General features: G+C 42.0%; 1 protein-coding gene across 1 annotated transcript in view; it reads left to right on the plus strand.

The window, feature by feature from the left end:
- Nucleotides 1-7,131: 7,131 nt before the first annotated feature.
- The window catches only part of TDG (thymine DNA glycosylase), a 21,084-nt gene continuing 10,308 nt past the window's right edge, over nucleotides 7,132-17,907 (plus strand). The window contains 2 exon segments of the mRNA XM_008064122.2: nucleotides 7,132-7,336; nucleotides 17,386-17,528. Coding sequence (XP_008062313.1) covers nucleotides 7,314-7,336; nucleotides 17,386-17,528 — 166 coding nt within the window. The 5' untranslated portion in view covers nucleotides 7,132-7,313.

The raw sequence follows: 17,907 nt of genomic DNA on the forward strand, positions 1-17,907 counted from the left end.
TTGATTGTTATTGGTCTATTAGGGTCTTGATTTCTCTTGTTTCAACCTAGGCAGGTTGTGTGATGTCAGAAAATCTTCCATTTCATTAAGGTTTTCCAGTTTGTTTCCATACAAGTGTACATAGTAGTCTCTAATGATCTTTTGTATTTCTTCGGGGTCAGATGTGACTTCATCTTTTGTGTTTCTGATTGTATTTATTTGGGCTTTTTCTCTCTTTTTCTTGGTCAGTCTAGCTAAGGGACCATCGATCTTGTTTATCCTTTCAAAGAACCAGCTTTTTGTTTCATTGATTTTTTTGTATTATCTTTTTGTCTTCTATGTCCTGGAGTTGGGCTTTTATTTTGGTGATCTGGATTCTTCTGCTGAAGTTAGGGTTTTGGTGGTCTTGCCTTTCCAGCGTCCTAAGGTGACTTGTTAGGCTGTTAATTTGTGGTCCTTCCATTTTCTTCATGTGGGTTTGTAGAGATATGAATTCCCCTTACTACAGCTTTCATGGCATCACAGAGATTTTGGTAAGATGTCTCTTCATTTTCATTTGTTTCCAGGTATCTTTTAATCTCTGTTTTGATTTCATTGTTGACCCAGGAGTTGTTTAGAATCATGCTATTGAGTGTCCATGTCTTTGTGGGTTTGGGGGACCTTGTTGGTGCTGATATTTATTTTTATTCCACTTTGGTCTGAGAAGGTGCATGACAAAATTTCGATCTTTTGAAATTTGTTTATGCTTGATTTATGGCCAAATATGTGGTCGATCTTAGAGTATGTTCCATGCGGTGATGAGTAGAATGTATATTATGTGGTCGTTGGGTGGGATGTTCTGTAGGTATCAATTAAGCCCATTTAGTCCAGAGTCACATTGAGGTTCTGGATCTCATTGCTGATTTTTTGTCCTGATGATCTGTCAAGGGTTGTGAGTGGGGTATTAAAGTCCCCGGTTATGATGGTGTTAGAGTCAATATCTTTCTTGAGTTTTCCTAGAAGCTGCTTTATGAAAGTTGGCGCTTCTATGTTGGATGCATATATGTTTAGGATAAATATTTCTTGTTGATGGAATGAACCTTTTATCATTATGTAGTGGCCTTCTGTATCTTTTTTAATTTTTGATAGCTTAAATGGTATTTTGTCTGAGATTAGGATCACGACTCCTCCTTTCTTTTGTGTTCCATTCACCTGAAAATTTGTTTCCCATCCTCTTACTTTGAGTCTGTGCATGTCCTTTCTAGTGAGATGGGTTTCTTGAAAGCAATATATTGTTACCTGGTGATATTTTATCCATTTTGCCATTCTATGTCTTTTCAGTGGTGCATTTAGTCCATTCACATTCAGGCTAATTATTGAAATGTGAGAGTTGGTCCCTATCATAAAGTTCTTATAGAGTATTGTTGTTGTTCCTCTTTGTTGTCTTTCTTTTGGTTTGGGGGTTGGTTCATGTGTGTTTTACTCTTTTTCCTGTGCTCTTGTGAAGAATGTTGCTGTTCTTTTTTCCTTTTCTTCTGGGTTTAGTACTTTCTTAAGTGTTTCTTGTAGAGGTGGTCTGGTGGCAGCATAAGTTCTTAGGGATTGGATATCTGGCAAAGATTTTAATTCTCCCTCACTGAAGAAGCTTAGCTTGGCTGGGTAGGTTATTCTTGGTTGAAATTGTTTATCTATTAGAACTTTGAAGATAGGGTTCCAAGCTCTCCTAGCCTGCAGGGTTGCTGTAGATAAATCTGCTGCTATTCTAATTGGTCTTCCACGGTGGGTGATCTGGCCTTTTTCTCTTGCTGCCTTTAGGATTTTTTCTTTTATACCTACTTTGCTGAGGCGAATTATTATGTGTCTGAGAGTTGGTCTTCTCATTTGTTGTCTTGCAGGGGTTCTCTGACTTTCTTGTGTTTGAATTTTCATGTCACTGATGAGAAGAGGGAAGTTTTCTTCTATAATCTCATAGAATGTTTGTTCCAAGGTGGCCTCTGTTTCTCTTTCTGTTTCAGGAAGGCCAATTACTCTTAGGTTCTTTCTCTTGAAGTAATTGCTCATCTCTTGAAGGTTTTGTTCTGTCTTTTTAAGCTTCTTTTCTATGTTTTTGACAGTTTGGGTTAGTTCTATATTTTGGTCCTCAAGCTCTGAGAATCTTTCTTCTGCTTGGCTAATTCTGCTTTCCATGCTTATCAGTTTTTAATTGAAAATAAATATTAGTTTTTGTCAAATGATTAATGTGCATCTATCAAGATGATGATACACTTTCTTTTAAAAATGTGTTAATGTGATACATTATACATACTAATATTCAAATGTTAAACCAATCTTGTAGTACTCAGATAAACTTCACTTGGTCATGATCCTTTTTCTACACTGTGGAATTCAATTTGCTAAATTTGTCCAGATTTTTTACATTTATTATCATGATAGACATTGGTCTGGTTTTTATTTTCTTCTCAACAACTTTTCCCACTTTTAGTAAGAGAGTAATGTCAGCCTGATACAATGAGTTGGAAATTATTCTTTTCTCTTCAGTATTCTGGAAAAGCTTGATGAGATCTTATTTCTCCCTTAATTGTTTGGTAGAATTCACCAGTAAACTCAGCTGGGCCTAGAGTTTTCTTTGTGGGAAGTCTTTTAACTACTAATTCAATTTCTTTTAAAAATATAGGGCTAAGCCGGGCTCGGTGCTCAGCCTGTAATCCCGCGCCTTTGGGAGGTCGAGGTGAGTGGATTGCTGAGCCCGTGGGTTCGAGACCCACCTGGGCAACTTGGCGAGACCTCATCTCTACAATAAATCAAAAATCAGCCAGGCGTGGTAGCACGTGCCTGTAGTTCCAGCTACTTGGAAGGCAGAAGGATTGCCGGAGCCCAGCAGGTCAAGGCTGCGGTGGCCGGGAGCGGCTACTGCACTCGTCTGGGCGACAGAGTGAAACTGCAACTCAAAAAAAAAAAAAATAGGGCTGTTCAGATGCCTTTAATTCCAGCACAGGTCAGGAGGATTACATGAGCCTAGGAGTTCAAGAGCAGCCTAAGCAACATAGAGAAATCACATCTCTACAAAAAATAAAAAAGATTAGCAGGGTGTAGTAGTATGTGCCTGTAGTTCTAGCTACTAGAGAGGCTGAGGTGGAAGGACTGCCTGAGCCTAGGAGGTTGAGGCTACAAGTAAGCCATGATCATGCCACTGTCTAAGTGACAGAGACCCTGACTCAAAAATATATATTTATATATATATATTATTTATATATATGTATTATATATCATTATTTACCTATGAACTTTGGGGTTTTTTTGAGTAGGAGTCTCACTCTGTCACCCAGGATGAAGTGCAGTGGCATGCTCACGGCCACTGCAGCCTTGACTTGCTGGGCTCAGATGATCCTTCCACCTCAGCCTTCCAAGTAACTGAAACCACAGATGCGCTGCACCATGCCCAGCTAATTTTTTGATTTATTGTAGGGACAAGGTCTTGCCAAGTTGCCCAGATTGATCTCAAACCCCTGGACTCACAATCCTCTCGCCTTCGCCTCCCAAAGTGCTGGGATACAGGCATGAGCCACTGCACCCAACTAGTTTGTGTCTTTAAGGAATTTGTCCATTTCATCAAAGTTGTTGAGCTTATAGAAATACAATTGCTCAGCCGGGCTTGGTGGTTCAGCCTGTAATCTCACACTTTGGGAGGCTGAGGTGAGTGGATTGCCTGAGCCTGCGGGTTTGAGACCCACCCGGGCAACTTGGCGAGACCTCATCTCTACAATAAATCAAGAAATTAGCCGGGCATAGTAGCATGCTTCTGTAGTTCCAGCTGCTTGGAAGGCTGAGGCGGAAGGATCACCGGAGCTCAGCAGGTCAAGGCTGCGGTAGCCGGGAGTGTACCACTGCATTCCAGTCTGGGCAACAGAGTGAGATTCCAACTCAAAAAAAAGAAAGAAAGAAAATTGCTCAGTATATTCCTATAATCCTTATATGTAGACTCTGTAATTATGCAACTTCTTTCCTTTTTGTATTATTAATATGTGTCTTCTTGCTTTTTTTCTGTTAAGCCTGACTAGAGGCTTATCAATTTTATTGATCTTCTCAAAGTACAAGCTTTGGCGGCATTGATTTTTCCTCTCCATTTTCTGTTTTCTATTTCATTGGTTTTGTACTCAATATTTATTACGTACTTTCTTTTGCATACTTTGGATTTAATTTTCTCTTCATTCTCTAGTTTCTTAAGATGGAAACTGAGGTCACTGATTTGAAGCCTTTCTTCTTTTCTAATACAGGCATTTAATACAATAAATGTATGACAATTCTTTTGAGCTATAAATGTATGACTCGTTGGACTTTGAGTAATCTTCTGCTTGAAGTCCTTCTGCTTCCTCACACTCTGCTAAGGTTCCCATGCAGCCTGAGGGTGGACTCTGGAGTTGACTGCTCTGGTAATAACCTTGACTCTGCCACTGAGTAGCTGTTTGTCCTTGCACATGTTATTTAATCACTCTGTACATCAGTTTCTTTGTCTGTAGATAATAATAGTCACAGGCCGGACATGCTAGTTCATGCCTGTAACCATCTTTCTTTGGAAGACTGAGGCAGAGGACTGCTTGAGCCCAGGAGTTTGACACCAGCCTAGGCAACACAGCAAGACCTCATCTCTCCAAAAAAATTTTAAAAATTAGCCAGGCATGGTGCACAGCAGTGAGCTGAGATCATGCCACTGTACTCTGGCCTGAGCAACAAAGAGGAAAGAAGGGAGAGAGGAAGGGAGGGAGGGAGGGAAGGAGGGGAGGGAAGGAAGAAAGAATAGTGGCTACCTGTGTTGGTTAATTACATGTTTCAACTTGGCTGGGCCATGGTTCCCAGATATGTTGTCAAACAATATTCTGGATGTTTCTGTGAGGGTGTTTTGGGGTGAGATTTAGCATTTGAATGGGTAGGCTTTGAGTAAAGTAGATTACCCTTCATAACGTGGGCCTCATCCAATCTGCTGAAGGGATGAATAGAACAAAAGACTGACCTCCCCAGAGCAAGAGGAAATTCTCCACAGATGGCCTTCAGATGTGAACTATGTGTAATGGGATGATTGTTTATGTCCTCCCCTAAATTCATGTGTTGAAACCTAATCACCAGTGAGGTGGTATTAGGTGAGGCCTTTAGGAGGTAATTAGGCCACAAGGGCAAGGTTCTCATAAATGGGATCAGTTCTTATAAAAGGGGCCCCTGAGAGGTGTCTCTCCCCTTTCACCATGTGAAGACACAGCTAGAAGGCACCATCTATGAACTGGAAAGTGGGCCCTTGGCTGACAATGAATCTGCAGGCAACCTGATCTTGATCTTCCCCGGCAGCTAAAAGTAGGAGAAATAAATGTTGTTTATAAGCTGCCCAGTTTATGGTATTTTGTTATAGCAGCCCAAATAGAACTAAGACACAACACACAACTTATATGGTTATCCTTAGGATTAAATGGATTACCACATGCAAAGTACTGAGAGCGATCCTTGCACTCATTAGTTAGTAAATGTTAGTTGCTGTAACTACTACCATCACCACCATTGTCATCATCCTGAATATAACTGCTGTTTTTAGCACCCATTCTCCATGTTGCTGTGAGCTATTGGTCTCCAAGGCCCTCATATTCAGTAGAAACACTGGCACTCACTTGTGGATAGAAAACTACAGCTGGAAAAACCCTTGTTAACAACAAGATGTAAGTAACTGGCCTAACATTAACTAAGAAGGAAACAAGCTCACTAGGTTCCTGAAAGGGAGATAAGGCATTAGGAGGAACAGAAAAGGAAGAAGGCGAAATGACTTGGCTCTTCTTTTGCTGTTCTCTTACCATTTGTCCTACCATACAAAGTCTCTCTGAGGCAGAGGCACATTTGGCAAAGACAAGAGAGCAGTACATCACCCAGGCTTCCTTAAGCTCTGGTGGGCCAGGCTCACAAGCAGTCTTCTAGACTCAGATTCAGGGTGGTGAAAGAGAGACATTGATGGGAAAGAAGCCACTCTGCTTCACCACCTTCAGGTTCAATGTCCTGCTACCCAGTAACTCTTCCCATAAACTTACCCAAGTCTGGGGGAGGGGGGATGGGGGAGAGGAGGGGGAGAGAGAGAAGGCTTTTGCCTATTTATTCAACAAATATTTGCTGAATACTTACCATTTGCCAGGTTTTGAGTAGTACTTGATAATGGACAGGGTATTCACAAAAGTTCTGTAATATTTTAAAATATTAAAAGTTTCACTTAATCAACATACTCCAAATTAATCTTTCTGTATTTTCTCATGAAGACCTTTCCCTAGATCCCAGAATGAAGAAGACACACTGAGCACAGAGCCATAGCCATTTTCCAGCTCACGCAGCACATGAGCAAGCACAGGCTGTAAACTATGGGAGGTTTGGGTATGTGTTACCACTGGCACAGACTCGGGAAAGCGAAAATAATACAGCAGCCATGCTTTTCATCACACAAACCAGAGACAAAGAAAAGCCTACCTGCACTGAGAGTTACTAATTAAGTCCTTGTTCAAACACCAGTGACAGAAGTTGGGAACTAATGAAACAAAAACCAGCTGTAAGAACCACTGGAGGAATAAAAGAGGGGTTAGTCCGTAAGGTTACCAGGAGGAAGTGATGCTTGGAGAACATTTAGTGTCACAGACTTCAACCGTCCACATTTCCACATGTCCCGATTAAAGCAGAGAATGGTTTATGTAGAGCTTTACATTTTACAAAGCGGTTTTACGTTCACCCTCATTTTACAGGTTGGGAAACTGAGGCCCAACATGGTACCGTGGCCGACTCACAGGTTTTCCGATTCCCAAGTCTCCTCCTCTGCATCCCGCTAGCTGATACTGAATGCAACACTGTTTTTAACCGAGATCAAATTTGAGGCGGAAAGGCCTGGACAGCGCTCTGCCTGACCGCCCCACCTACACAGCGCCCCCAGAGAACACCGCCCTTTGACTCAGGCGGCCGCCCAACCCCGAAAACCCGAGGCCGACGGGAGCTGACGTCAGAGGGGCGCCCCCGCCCTTTCTGGTCCTCCACCTTTCCCGACGGGCCCAGCGGCGGAGTTCGGGGCGCCGGACGACAAGAAGCCAGCGGGATTGGGCTGCCCGTGTCACGTGACCCCCGCTACGCGTGGGATTTGGCTCCGAGGAGGCGGAAGTGCCGCGGAGAAAGGGGTAGGGTGGCGGGCTTGGGGGTGGAGCTCGAGGCCAGCCGCTGTCCGGTCCTGCCGGCGATCGGGGTCCAAGTCTCCGGTACCGACGTGTCGCCGAGTGTCCGCCGCCGTTCTGCCGACCCCATCCGCTCGCTCGCCTGGCGGGAGAAGCCGCCCGCGCCGGCGGCCTCGGGGGATGGAAGCGGAGAACACCGGCAGGTAAAGCCGGGCGGAGCGCCGCCCTTCCCCCGCTCCCCCTCCCACTCCCCGCGCCCGTCGGGGCGGGGGAAGGGGCAGCGGCGAGCGCGCGCGCGCAGGGGTCTTTCCACCCGCGGCCCGAGCACAAAGGCCGGGCGCGCGTGCGCAGTGAGGCCCGCTCGGGCCCTCGCCCCGCCGGGCGCGGCCGCCTCAGGCGGTGTCCCGGGCTCCTGGATCCGTCCAAGGTGTCCCCCCCACGACCAGCCGACAGTGTGGTATATTCGGCAGTCTCCGGCGGCTTTTCCTTTCTGGCTGCCGTTCTCGACTGTATTTCCCTTCCCTCTCCATTATCAGCGTGCAAAGAGCTGTAAGGATCGAGTGTCAGACATCGCCAGCTCCAGGGTTTTCATTTTGACATTAGAAGTTTTATTGTGTCTTCCTCCCCAAAGGTTTACTAAAAGCAACCTGAAGCGCCACAGGTTAGATGGTGTGGCTGTGGGAATGTGTATAACGCTGAAGACGTCGATCTGAAAATGGTCTTTCCAGGGGTCCTGGGGACGATCCCGAGACTGTTTTTAAAATGTCCTTTGGGGGAGCAATAGATACGTCAAGAGAAGGTTTGCAAAAGCAGAGATTTAGAGTTTTAAACTGGCAGAAAACTAAACCATAGATACAGTGACAGGTTCTTTAAAATGATGACTTACATTGAAATAAAATACTCTTAGACCCAATGAAGAATTATCCTGACTGTCAGTGGCTCATGGAAGCTGAATATAGACGAGAGAGACTTCTGTGGGCCTGTTCATGTCTGTAAAATAAGGACGTCTCTGAAATCTGGTTTTGACTGCTCTGTGCAGATTCCTGTTAATAGGGAAGGGGCACACTGAAGTAACCCAAATAAGTTGCCTTAGAGTTTAGGACAAGAGACAATTATAGATAAAGAGTAGACTGTATCTTGACTTTGTGGGTCAAATGTTGTAATGAGTTACTCCACTTCTTTCCCAGAAGATTCACCAGAACGTGTGGAAATCTCTCACCCTTGTGATCTTACCTTTAGAGCAGAATTGACACTTGGCCAAAGCCGGCCATCACATTAATTACACATTATAAGATGTTATCCAGTGCCTTGCAGCAAAACGAGGGCTCCAGGACCCTGTCGAGCTCAGAGCTGTGACCTATGTTGTCTTAACTTCATCCAAAGGGCTATAGACCATTTCTAATTTTGGCTTGCAAAGGTTTTGCCCTCTGGAAATATGGAAAATCCTGTGTAATACCCTAAAGATTTTGGTTTTGGAGGTTCTGAAGTGACTCAGACTCCAGGAGATCATCCTTAAAGAGTGGTTCTCTGTCACCTGTGACTTTGTGCTAGTCAAGAAATGGAATTGGTATAATAAATTTACTTTTTATTTTGGAAGATTAATTTCATGTATTCAAAGAAAAAAATCCATAGATATAGACTTTTTTTAAAAAAAGGAAAATAGTTCAAAAGTCTTTGTACTTACAGTCTAATCAACCAGAGAATAAAAAAGGAGGAATTTTTTAAGGGACTAGTGTGTTTCCAGTGACCTCATGCACGAAAAGGACATTTGCCAAAGATGAAATAGGATGCCAAATCAAAAGTGACTGGAGAAGGGTGACATGGATACCAAAAAATACAGACAGGAAAGATGAACCTTCAAAAGAAAGTAGACTTTCTAGAAATGTTAAGACCAGGAAGGGCTGTTTTAGTTAGATGTGGACAACAAGAAGGACAAACAAGTTTTCGGTTTTCTGCCTAGTCCACTGGCGTGGTAGTAATAGATGACAGAAAACATAAGTATTTCTGATTTGGTTATTTCATCTTTTATGTGAAGGAAAATGATTGTCAGGCTGGAAATGCCAGGATGAATGTATATAGGATTTAAAACTCAAGATCAACGAGGGCATTAAGAGGATGCTCTAACAGAAGAGGATGTCTTGACCTGGTTGTGTTGTATTTCAAAGGAGAGGACAGATGACAGCAGTCTTAGAGGATTTGTGGACAAGAGGGTGGGAGCCCAAAGCTGGAAATAAACACATGGGTCCCTATTTCTTCCATGGGTGGAGTCTGCCCTCTATTGACATTGATCCTGAACAAATTTTTACTTATCAGATACTGAACGTTTTAAAAAGAAACAACTGACCTCTCGACTACAATATAAGTTCAGAAAAAAGAAAGCCCTATACTAGACAGTACCAGAGGGATGCTGACAGGAGGTACCTATACTATTATTATAGCAAATTTAAGCATATCTGGCATTGTTTTAAGTGTTTACATAGACTGAGTAACTTAATCCTCATAAGCAATGAATTTAGGTGCTGTTATTCCCATCTTACAGATGTGAAACTGGGACATAAGAGGTTACATAATGTACCTGTGGAGCTAGTAAATGGCAGAGCTGAAACTTGAATCTAAGTGGTCTGCTTTCAAATTCTGCCTCTCTAACTGCTACTGTGCCATACCACTTCTCTTTGAGGGCAGGATGAGGAGGGACTGGTGACAGTCCATTGAAATAAAAAACTGGTTCACTACTGGCAAAATCAAGGCCAGGCTGAAGAGAGGCCTGTACTCATGTGCTAGCTCTGTCCCAAACTTTGTTCCTTTCAACAGCCTGACAGCTTCAGGGTGCTGATGACACACTGATAAAATTTGTAAATGAAGCACTTCTTCCAATGATTTATAGAAAAAATTGATAGATTGTGTCAGATTCTGGATAAATCCCTACTGACTGAATTGGTGAATCATCTTTTGCAATAAGAGGCACAATTCTGTATCCAAGTGCAGAAAAATCAGTGATAAAGTATGTTATGAAGGAGAAGTAATACAAGGGCAGTTTTTACTGATGGCAAACTCAGTATAAATCAGTATAATGTGGGTGCCAGTAAAGCTAATGTAGTGGTGTCTGCAGTTTGTCTCCAGAATGAGGAAGCTGATAGCCCTGCTCAGCTACAGACCGATGAGGCTGGATCCGAAGTATTTTATTTGATTCTGAACACCAAAACATGACCAAACAGTGAAGAAACTTGAAATCATACTATATGATTAATGGTGAATAGTGAATTGGGGATACTCACATATTTTGTATTCACAGTTTCTAGTAGGTTGTGTACATGGTAAATGCACACACTTCAAGACTTAGTAATATCAAATACAGTCTTGTAATAATTAGGGTGGGATTCCATCATAGTTGGCATAACTAGACCCCTTTAGTTGAGCTTTTAGATAATTTAGCATTGATCATTATTTTGTAAGTATTCAGTACTATATATACGTGTTTAAGTGAAGGTCATAAAATATATTTAGAAAATAGCAACTGAAGTTCTTAAAATGGTAAGTAAAATAAGTGAAGATTAAAGTAGTTAGAATCATTAATTTTAGAGAAAACCTTAAAGATTTTGTTTTTAAAATATAGCAAATCCGAATTAACTGGACTTCTTAATCAACACTGTGGAGTCTGGGGAGTGTGTGTGTGTGTGTGTGTGTGTGTAGGTGTTTTCAGGAAGACCATCTGGAAATACACTTGGTCCTCCATGTTTGCAGATTCCAAATCAAGAATTCAACCACCTATGGATCAGACTATTCAGAAAGAAAGAAGATAATAAAAATAGAAATATAACAAAAAATAATACAAATTTTAAAATGCAGGATAACAGCTACTTACATAGCATTTACTTTGTGTTAGGTATTGCAAGTTACCTAGAGATTATTTAGAATATATGAGAAGATGTGCAGAGGTCTTATGCAAACACTATATATTTCACTTTATTTTATTTTATTTTTTTGAGTCAGGGGTCTCACTCTGTCACCCAAGCAGGAGTGCAGTGGACACAGCACACCGCAGCATCAACCTCCTGGGCTCAGGCAATGCTCCCACCTCATTCTTCTGAGTAGCTGGGACTATAGGCACGCACTATTACACCTGAGTAATTTTTTGATTTTTTGTGGAGATGACGTCTTGCTTTGTTACCTAGACTGGTCTCAAACTCCTGGGCACAAGCAGTCCTCCTGCCTCAGCCTCCCAAAGTACTGGGATTACAATACTATACCATTTTCTGTCAGGGGCTTGAGCATCCGTAGATATTGGCATCCATGAAGTGTTCTGGAACCAGTCTCCCCTCACCCCCACCCCATGTACAACAATTCATCAATTTCAGGCAACTAAAAAAGCCAGTCAGTAGGAGGCAGTTGCAAATGGAGGCTAAAAGAGAAAAGGGGGTGAACAGCCAGAAAATGAGAGAGCTGTAGCAAAGAACAGTTGGGACAAGCATAATGACGAGGGAAGAAAAGTGAACAGAGGGAAACAAAAGGGTTTATCATGAGTGTAGGTTTGATGTCAGGGCATTACAGAAAATAAAGTCTTTGGGGGGTATATTCCAAATCTAGACAGAATAGTCCTGTCTCTTGTACCTTCCCCATCTATGTAGAAATCACAGAATCCAACCCTCCTTTTTTTTTTGAAGTTGGAGTCTATATTTTTTGGAGTTGGAGTCTAACTCTGTCGCCCAGGCAGGCTGGAGTACAGTGGCATGCTCACGGCCACCTCAGCCTTGACCTGCTGGGCCCAGGTGATTCTTCCATCTCAACCTTCCAAGTAGCTGGAACTATAGGCATGCACCACCACACCCGGCTAATTTTTTGATTTGTGATAGAGACAGGATCTCACCAAGTTGCCTAGGCTGATTTCAAACTCCTGGGCTCAGGAAATTCTCTTGCCTCCGGCTCCCAAAGTGCTGAGGTTACAGGCATGAGCCTCCGCATCCATCCAACGCTCATTTTCATGGTAAAGGAATAGCACCAGGAGGATGAGGACTTGACCAAGTGCTTGTTGCTGTTCCTCATGGAGTTATTGTTGGAAACACTGCAGAATTCCAAATTACGAAGTGGCAGTTGTCACATACATATACATACAAATAATATATTTAAGGAGTATTTTTACACTGAGGTTGAATAGGTTTATGCTGCTTATAAATTTAGCTATCGTTAGATAATAGAAAAATTATCCAGGACACTTATTTAAAACTAGCTTTCAAGTTTATGAAGATTTTTGTGTGGATGTAATGCCTGCTTTTGCCAAATAATAAGGGTGTCATAATCTACCTTCCTTTTATTTTGGCTGTGGGGAAGCTATTGAGATCATCAGTCTAGATTTAATGCTTGAAGATAGTATATTACCACAGCTAACACATTTTACTTTCTATAGCTTTATTCTTTGCTAAATTAACTTATTGTAAAGTACCATGGATCAATTTTAGAAAGATTAAAGGATATATTGTTACTGTAGGTAAACTTCTGGGCTGCTTTAAAAATTGGTATATGCCTCTAATATAAAAGTTCAGATTCTTTTTCTTCCTTGTTTTTCACTTTTTTTTTCAGCCAACTGTGATTTCTAGAATTTTAATTTTCAGTTTCTGAGCCCCAGAATTTTTAGAGATATTTAATGACTCACAACTGTACTAAGGGAGCTATATTGTGGAATTTTTTTAAAATGAAGAATCTTTTCGTGATGTGAATGGTGCCTCCCTAATTTATGGTTTTTAAGTTTGAATTTTTTGTGAAGTGTTCAAAATGGGCCACAGTCATAAAACTCCAAGAGCAATAGCAAGAAGCATGAGGGAGGGTTGGAAGGCGGCTACTTTCCAGACATGTGACAAAGGTTACCTCGTGCATCCTTTTGGCCACTCATTGATTGTGACTACCTCTTTACTTTTGTATCTACCAGCTGAAAGGGGCAATTAGCATCTTGGGAAGTTGCCATTTGACCACAATCAAAAGTTGGCAGTTCACTTTTTTTTTTTTTTTTTGAGTTGGAGTCTCACTCTGTCACCCAGACTGGAGTGCCGTGGCCGCTCCCGGCCACCGCAGCCTCTCCTGCTGGGCTCCGGCGATCCTTCCGCCTCAGCCTTCCGAGTAGCCAGAATTACAGGCAGGCGCTACCACACCCGGCTGATTTTTTGATTTATTGTAGAGATGAGGTCTCGCCGCCCAGGCGGGTCTCGAACCCGCGGGCTCAGGCAATCCACTCACCTCAGCCTCCCAAAGGCACGGGATTACAGGCTGAGCCACCGAGCCCGGCGTCAGTTCATTTTTAAGAATTTCCACAGGGTAGCTGCTCAAGGTCTTGGTCTAACCTAGCCATATTCAGCTCCTCATTTGAATATATAAATCATAAACATTGAACAACCAATACTGTCACAATTTATTGAAAAGAGCTATTAATGACTGTTTTTCTTTTCTTTCTTCCTTTTTTTGAGTCAGGGTCTCACTCTGTTGCCCAAGCTGGAGTGCCATCAAGGCTCCCCACAGCCTCAGCCTTCTGGGTTCAGGTGTTCCTCCTGCCTCAGCCTCCTGAGTATCTGGGACTATAGGCCTGCACTATCGAGCCTAGCTAATTTTTTGATTTTGTGTGTGTGTGTGTGTGTGTGTGTGTGTGTGTAGAGACAAGGTCTTGCTATATTGCCTAGGCAGATCTCAAACTCCCAGGCTCAACAGTCCTCCTGCCTTGGCCTCCCAAAGTACTAGAATTCCAGGAATGAACTAGGCTCAAGCAATTCTGGAATTACAGGTATGAGTCACCACACCTGGCACTGAAAAAAGCTACTAATGGTATTAGAAATATGAAAGACAGGACATTCTACTTTGTGCCAGTCATGGTTTTAAGCACTTGTCTTCATTTTTACATTATAACTTCTAGTCCCTGTCTACATATTTTCCCTACGTGCAGCTTTAGTTTATGATACTATTTTGTACTCTTTTCTCCTTTAAAATGCAAAGTGGGACACACAACCCAAAGACACGGAATTGTTTCTTGGAGGGCAGGCCCCTGGTAGTAACAGGCCTCCCCCACTAAGTGTTGCAAGAACCCATCAGTATCAGTGTGCCAGCTAGCTTTGTTGTGAGAGGCTGTGATTGACTTCAGTGAATTTTTTTTGGAGATTCTTTCAAAACGTTTGCCCATTTCATGATGGGCGGTTTAAGAGCACACCTGCCCACACCACACTAAGTGTTCAGCAGTTTTGACCATAAAAGGGCATGATCCCGTGCCTCACCCTCCCAATTCACCCCATCTTGCCCTGAGCAACTTTTTTTTTTTTTTTTTGTCTCCCCATAAAAAAAAGTCCTTAAAGGGAAACGTTTTGCTGATGTGGAAGAGGTGAACAAACAATGGCAGAAGCACTAAAAGTTTTCAGAATTGACGAGTTCAAAAACTGTTTTGTGTAGTGGAAAAAGCATCTTGATAGGTGTATTGCATCCAACGGAGAGTACTTTGAAGGTGACTGAAGTTTAAACATATAAGGATAAATACACAATTTTGTATAAATAAATTCTGTTTGTGGGAGTCCCCCCTTGTATATTAAATGTTTTCTGTGCTTTTATGTAATGTCCATGCATTTAACTTTTAATAGCTACATAATATTTTCTCATGTAAATGTAGTTTATTAACTTATTGTATCATCTTTATTTTTATGTAACTTGAGAACAGTATATTTAAAGAACTAAAATGCTTAAGCTGTAGTTTAATATTTTTCTCATTTAATCTTTCTTAATTTTTTTCTTTATCAACTTCTTTTTTTTTTTTAAAGTCAAACTCTCACTCTGTCACGCAGCCTGGAGTGCAGTGGCACACTCATGGCCACTGCAGCCTCCACCTGCTGCTTAGGTGATCCTCCTCAACCTTCCAAGTAGCTGGAACCACAGGCACGCACCACCATGCCCACCTAATGTTTTTATCAACTTACTCTTAACTCATTCACAACCACCCATGTGCATTTACATCATTCCAAATTCTGTTCCTGGTTGCTGCTGACGTGAATTTACCTCATCATGGAAGACTGTCTTTTTGAATTTATGATCCAAGTAAAAATACAAAGTATGAAATGCTATGAATTTACCTCATCATGGAAGACTGTCTTTTTGAATTTATGATCCAAGTAAAAATACAAAGTATGAAATGCTAGTCAGAATGGTGTCTGAGGCAAATACTGGATATGTTTACCACTTTCAGCTGTATTGTAGAAAAGGTGACAATTTAGAAAGACCATTTCACTTATGTTTAACAATAGAAGTTTGCAGCAACCAACTTCAGATTTTTTTTTTTACTATCACTGCACTCAGTATTAGGAAAGTGAAAAATTTGCTGGTCACAAATGGGTTACGATAGCTTGAAGTCGAAATGCCTCTCTGGTGGTTCAGTTAGGCCATAGGAATTGGGCCTCTGTTTATCTTGGAGTTGCCAGCGTTCTAGCCCAGCCCCCTGTTACCCTGTGTCTCCCCAGGCCATTTAAGCTTATACAGAGAATGCTTTAGTTGGCCTTTTTTCTTAACCATTGTGTTGAGATATGATTTACGTACTAGAGTTCACCCATGTAAATGGACTCATTTCTGTGTGTGTGTGTGTGTGTGTGTGTGTGTGTGTGTGTGTATGTGTGTGTGTGTTGGGGTCTCTCTGTGTCTCCCAGGTTGGAATGCAGTAGCACAATTATGACTCATTACAGTCTTGTCCACCTGGGCTCAGGCAATCCTACCTCAGCCTCCTGAGTATCTGGGACTGTAGGCGTGCACCATCATGCCTGGCTAATGTTTTGATTTTTTTTTTTTGTAGAGATATGGTCTCGCTACGTTGCCCAGGCTGATCTTGAACTCCTGAGCTCAAGCAATCCTCTCACCTCAGCCTCCCAAAGTGCTAGGATTACAGGCATGAGCCACTGTGCCCGTTTGCCTTTCTAATCTCTGCTTTCTTAGTTTCCTGTTCTTTCTCCAAATATTACATAGAAATAAAACTAATTAATAGAGTTGTCTTGCCATCGATAACATGACTTTTCTCTTCAAATCGTAAATGATACTTTTCCATTTTATTTCCTAATCTTTTTCTTCCTCCTGTATATTTAATGGCATTATTTGCCATTGGCTGTAACTTGAGTTTCCTCAAATATGTGTCTGCTTCACTAATTTTGTGCTGAGAGCAACCACTTGAGATAGTGATTTAAGGTCATCAGAAATTTTTTAAAGGCCTATATTCTTTACTTTGAACAAAGTTTAAATAATATTCAAAAGAGAGTGTTTATTGGTTTGCAAGGCATCCATTTCTTGTCCCTGTGTGGTAGCTGTTTTAGTTTCTTTTGTGCTGCTGTAGCAAAATGCCACAGATTGCGTAATTTATAAACAATAGGTATTTAGTTGGCTGCAAGTCTGCAGGCTGAAAAAAGTCCAAGATCGCGGGGCTGCATCTGGTGAGGGCCTCCTTGCAGGAATGTAACATGGCTGAAGACATCATGGGGCAAGAGAGCACTTTCAAAGATAGGAAGGGGCTCAAAGTCATCCTTTTATCAGGGACACTCTCCCACTGTAACTAATCCAACTCCCCTAATAACAGCATTAATCCATTCATGAAGGCAGTGTCCTCAGGACCTTATCACCTCTTAGAGGTGCCACCTGTCAATACTGTTTGGGGATTAACTTTTCAACACATGAACTTTGGCGGGGACACACACAAACACACACACAAACACACATTCAAACCACAGCAGTGGCAAAGAAAACAAACCAACCCTAACAAAACAATAAAAAACAAATCCAACAAGTAAATAAGTAAACAGGCAAAAAACCAAAAGAAAACCTTAAGTTAAATTGGAGAGCATCTTGGTGACAAGATGATTAAAGTGTGAAGGTAGGGACACAAATTCTATTTGTGGGTATTTTAACTCTTCGTGGGTTGACAGGCCTTTCAAATCTGTTTACTAGAAAGTTCCCATGATCTCACTTCAGAGAAAGTACAGGCTGACTTGCCAAGACTAAGTTTTATTGGTGACACATCTTGTCATTAATCACTGAGAGTTAATGCTTGGCTAATAAGCGCTCAGCAGAGTTTGAGTAAATAGGCATGTATGGGAATAGATGTCCCTCCTCTTTCTTCTCCCCTGTGGTCTACTCGAAACAGATGCTACAATCTGATTACAAAATATTGGGATCTGGAAGATTTTTTTTTACAGCTGATCATGTGAATTTTTCATTTGGGTAATTTTATCCCTTGTGTCTTATGCTTAATTTCTTTCAGCTATTCCCTCCAGCAAGCCCAAGCTTTTTATATGTTTCCATTTCAACAAATGATGACTGAAGCTCCTAACATGGCGGTTATGAATGAACAACAAATGCCAACAGAAGTCCCAGTCTTAGCTCCTGCTCAGGAACCTGTTCAAGGTAGTTTTCACCATGACAGTTTAGAGCATTAGATATTGGATGAGCCAGCATAATTAAGAAAGGGCTGGTCGGGCACAGTGACTCACACCTGAAATCCCAGCACTCTGAAAGGCTGAGGCAGGAGGATCAGATGAAGCTAGGGGCTTGAGACCAGCCTGGACAACATAGCAAGACCTCATCTCTATCAAAAAAACCAAAAAATTAACCTGGCATGGTGACTTGTGCCTATGGTCCCAGGTACTGAGGAAGCTTAGGCATGAGGATTGCTTAAGCACAGGAATTTGAGGTTGCAGTGAGCTATGATTGTGCCACTGCACTTCATCCTGGGCGACAGAGCAAGACTCCGTCTCCTTAAAAAAAAAAAAAAAAGGGGGGGGGG

Source organism: Carlito syrichta, unplaced genomic scaffold, assembly GCF_000164805.1.
Source record: "Carlito syrichta isolate Samal-C Ts95f unplaced genomic scaffold, Tarsius_syrichta-2.0.1 Scaffold307204, whole genome shotgun sequence".
NCBI lineage: Eukaryota > Metazoa > Chordata > Mammalia > Primates > Tarsiidae > Carlito > Carlito syrichta.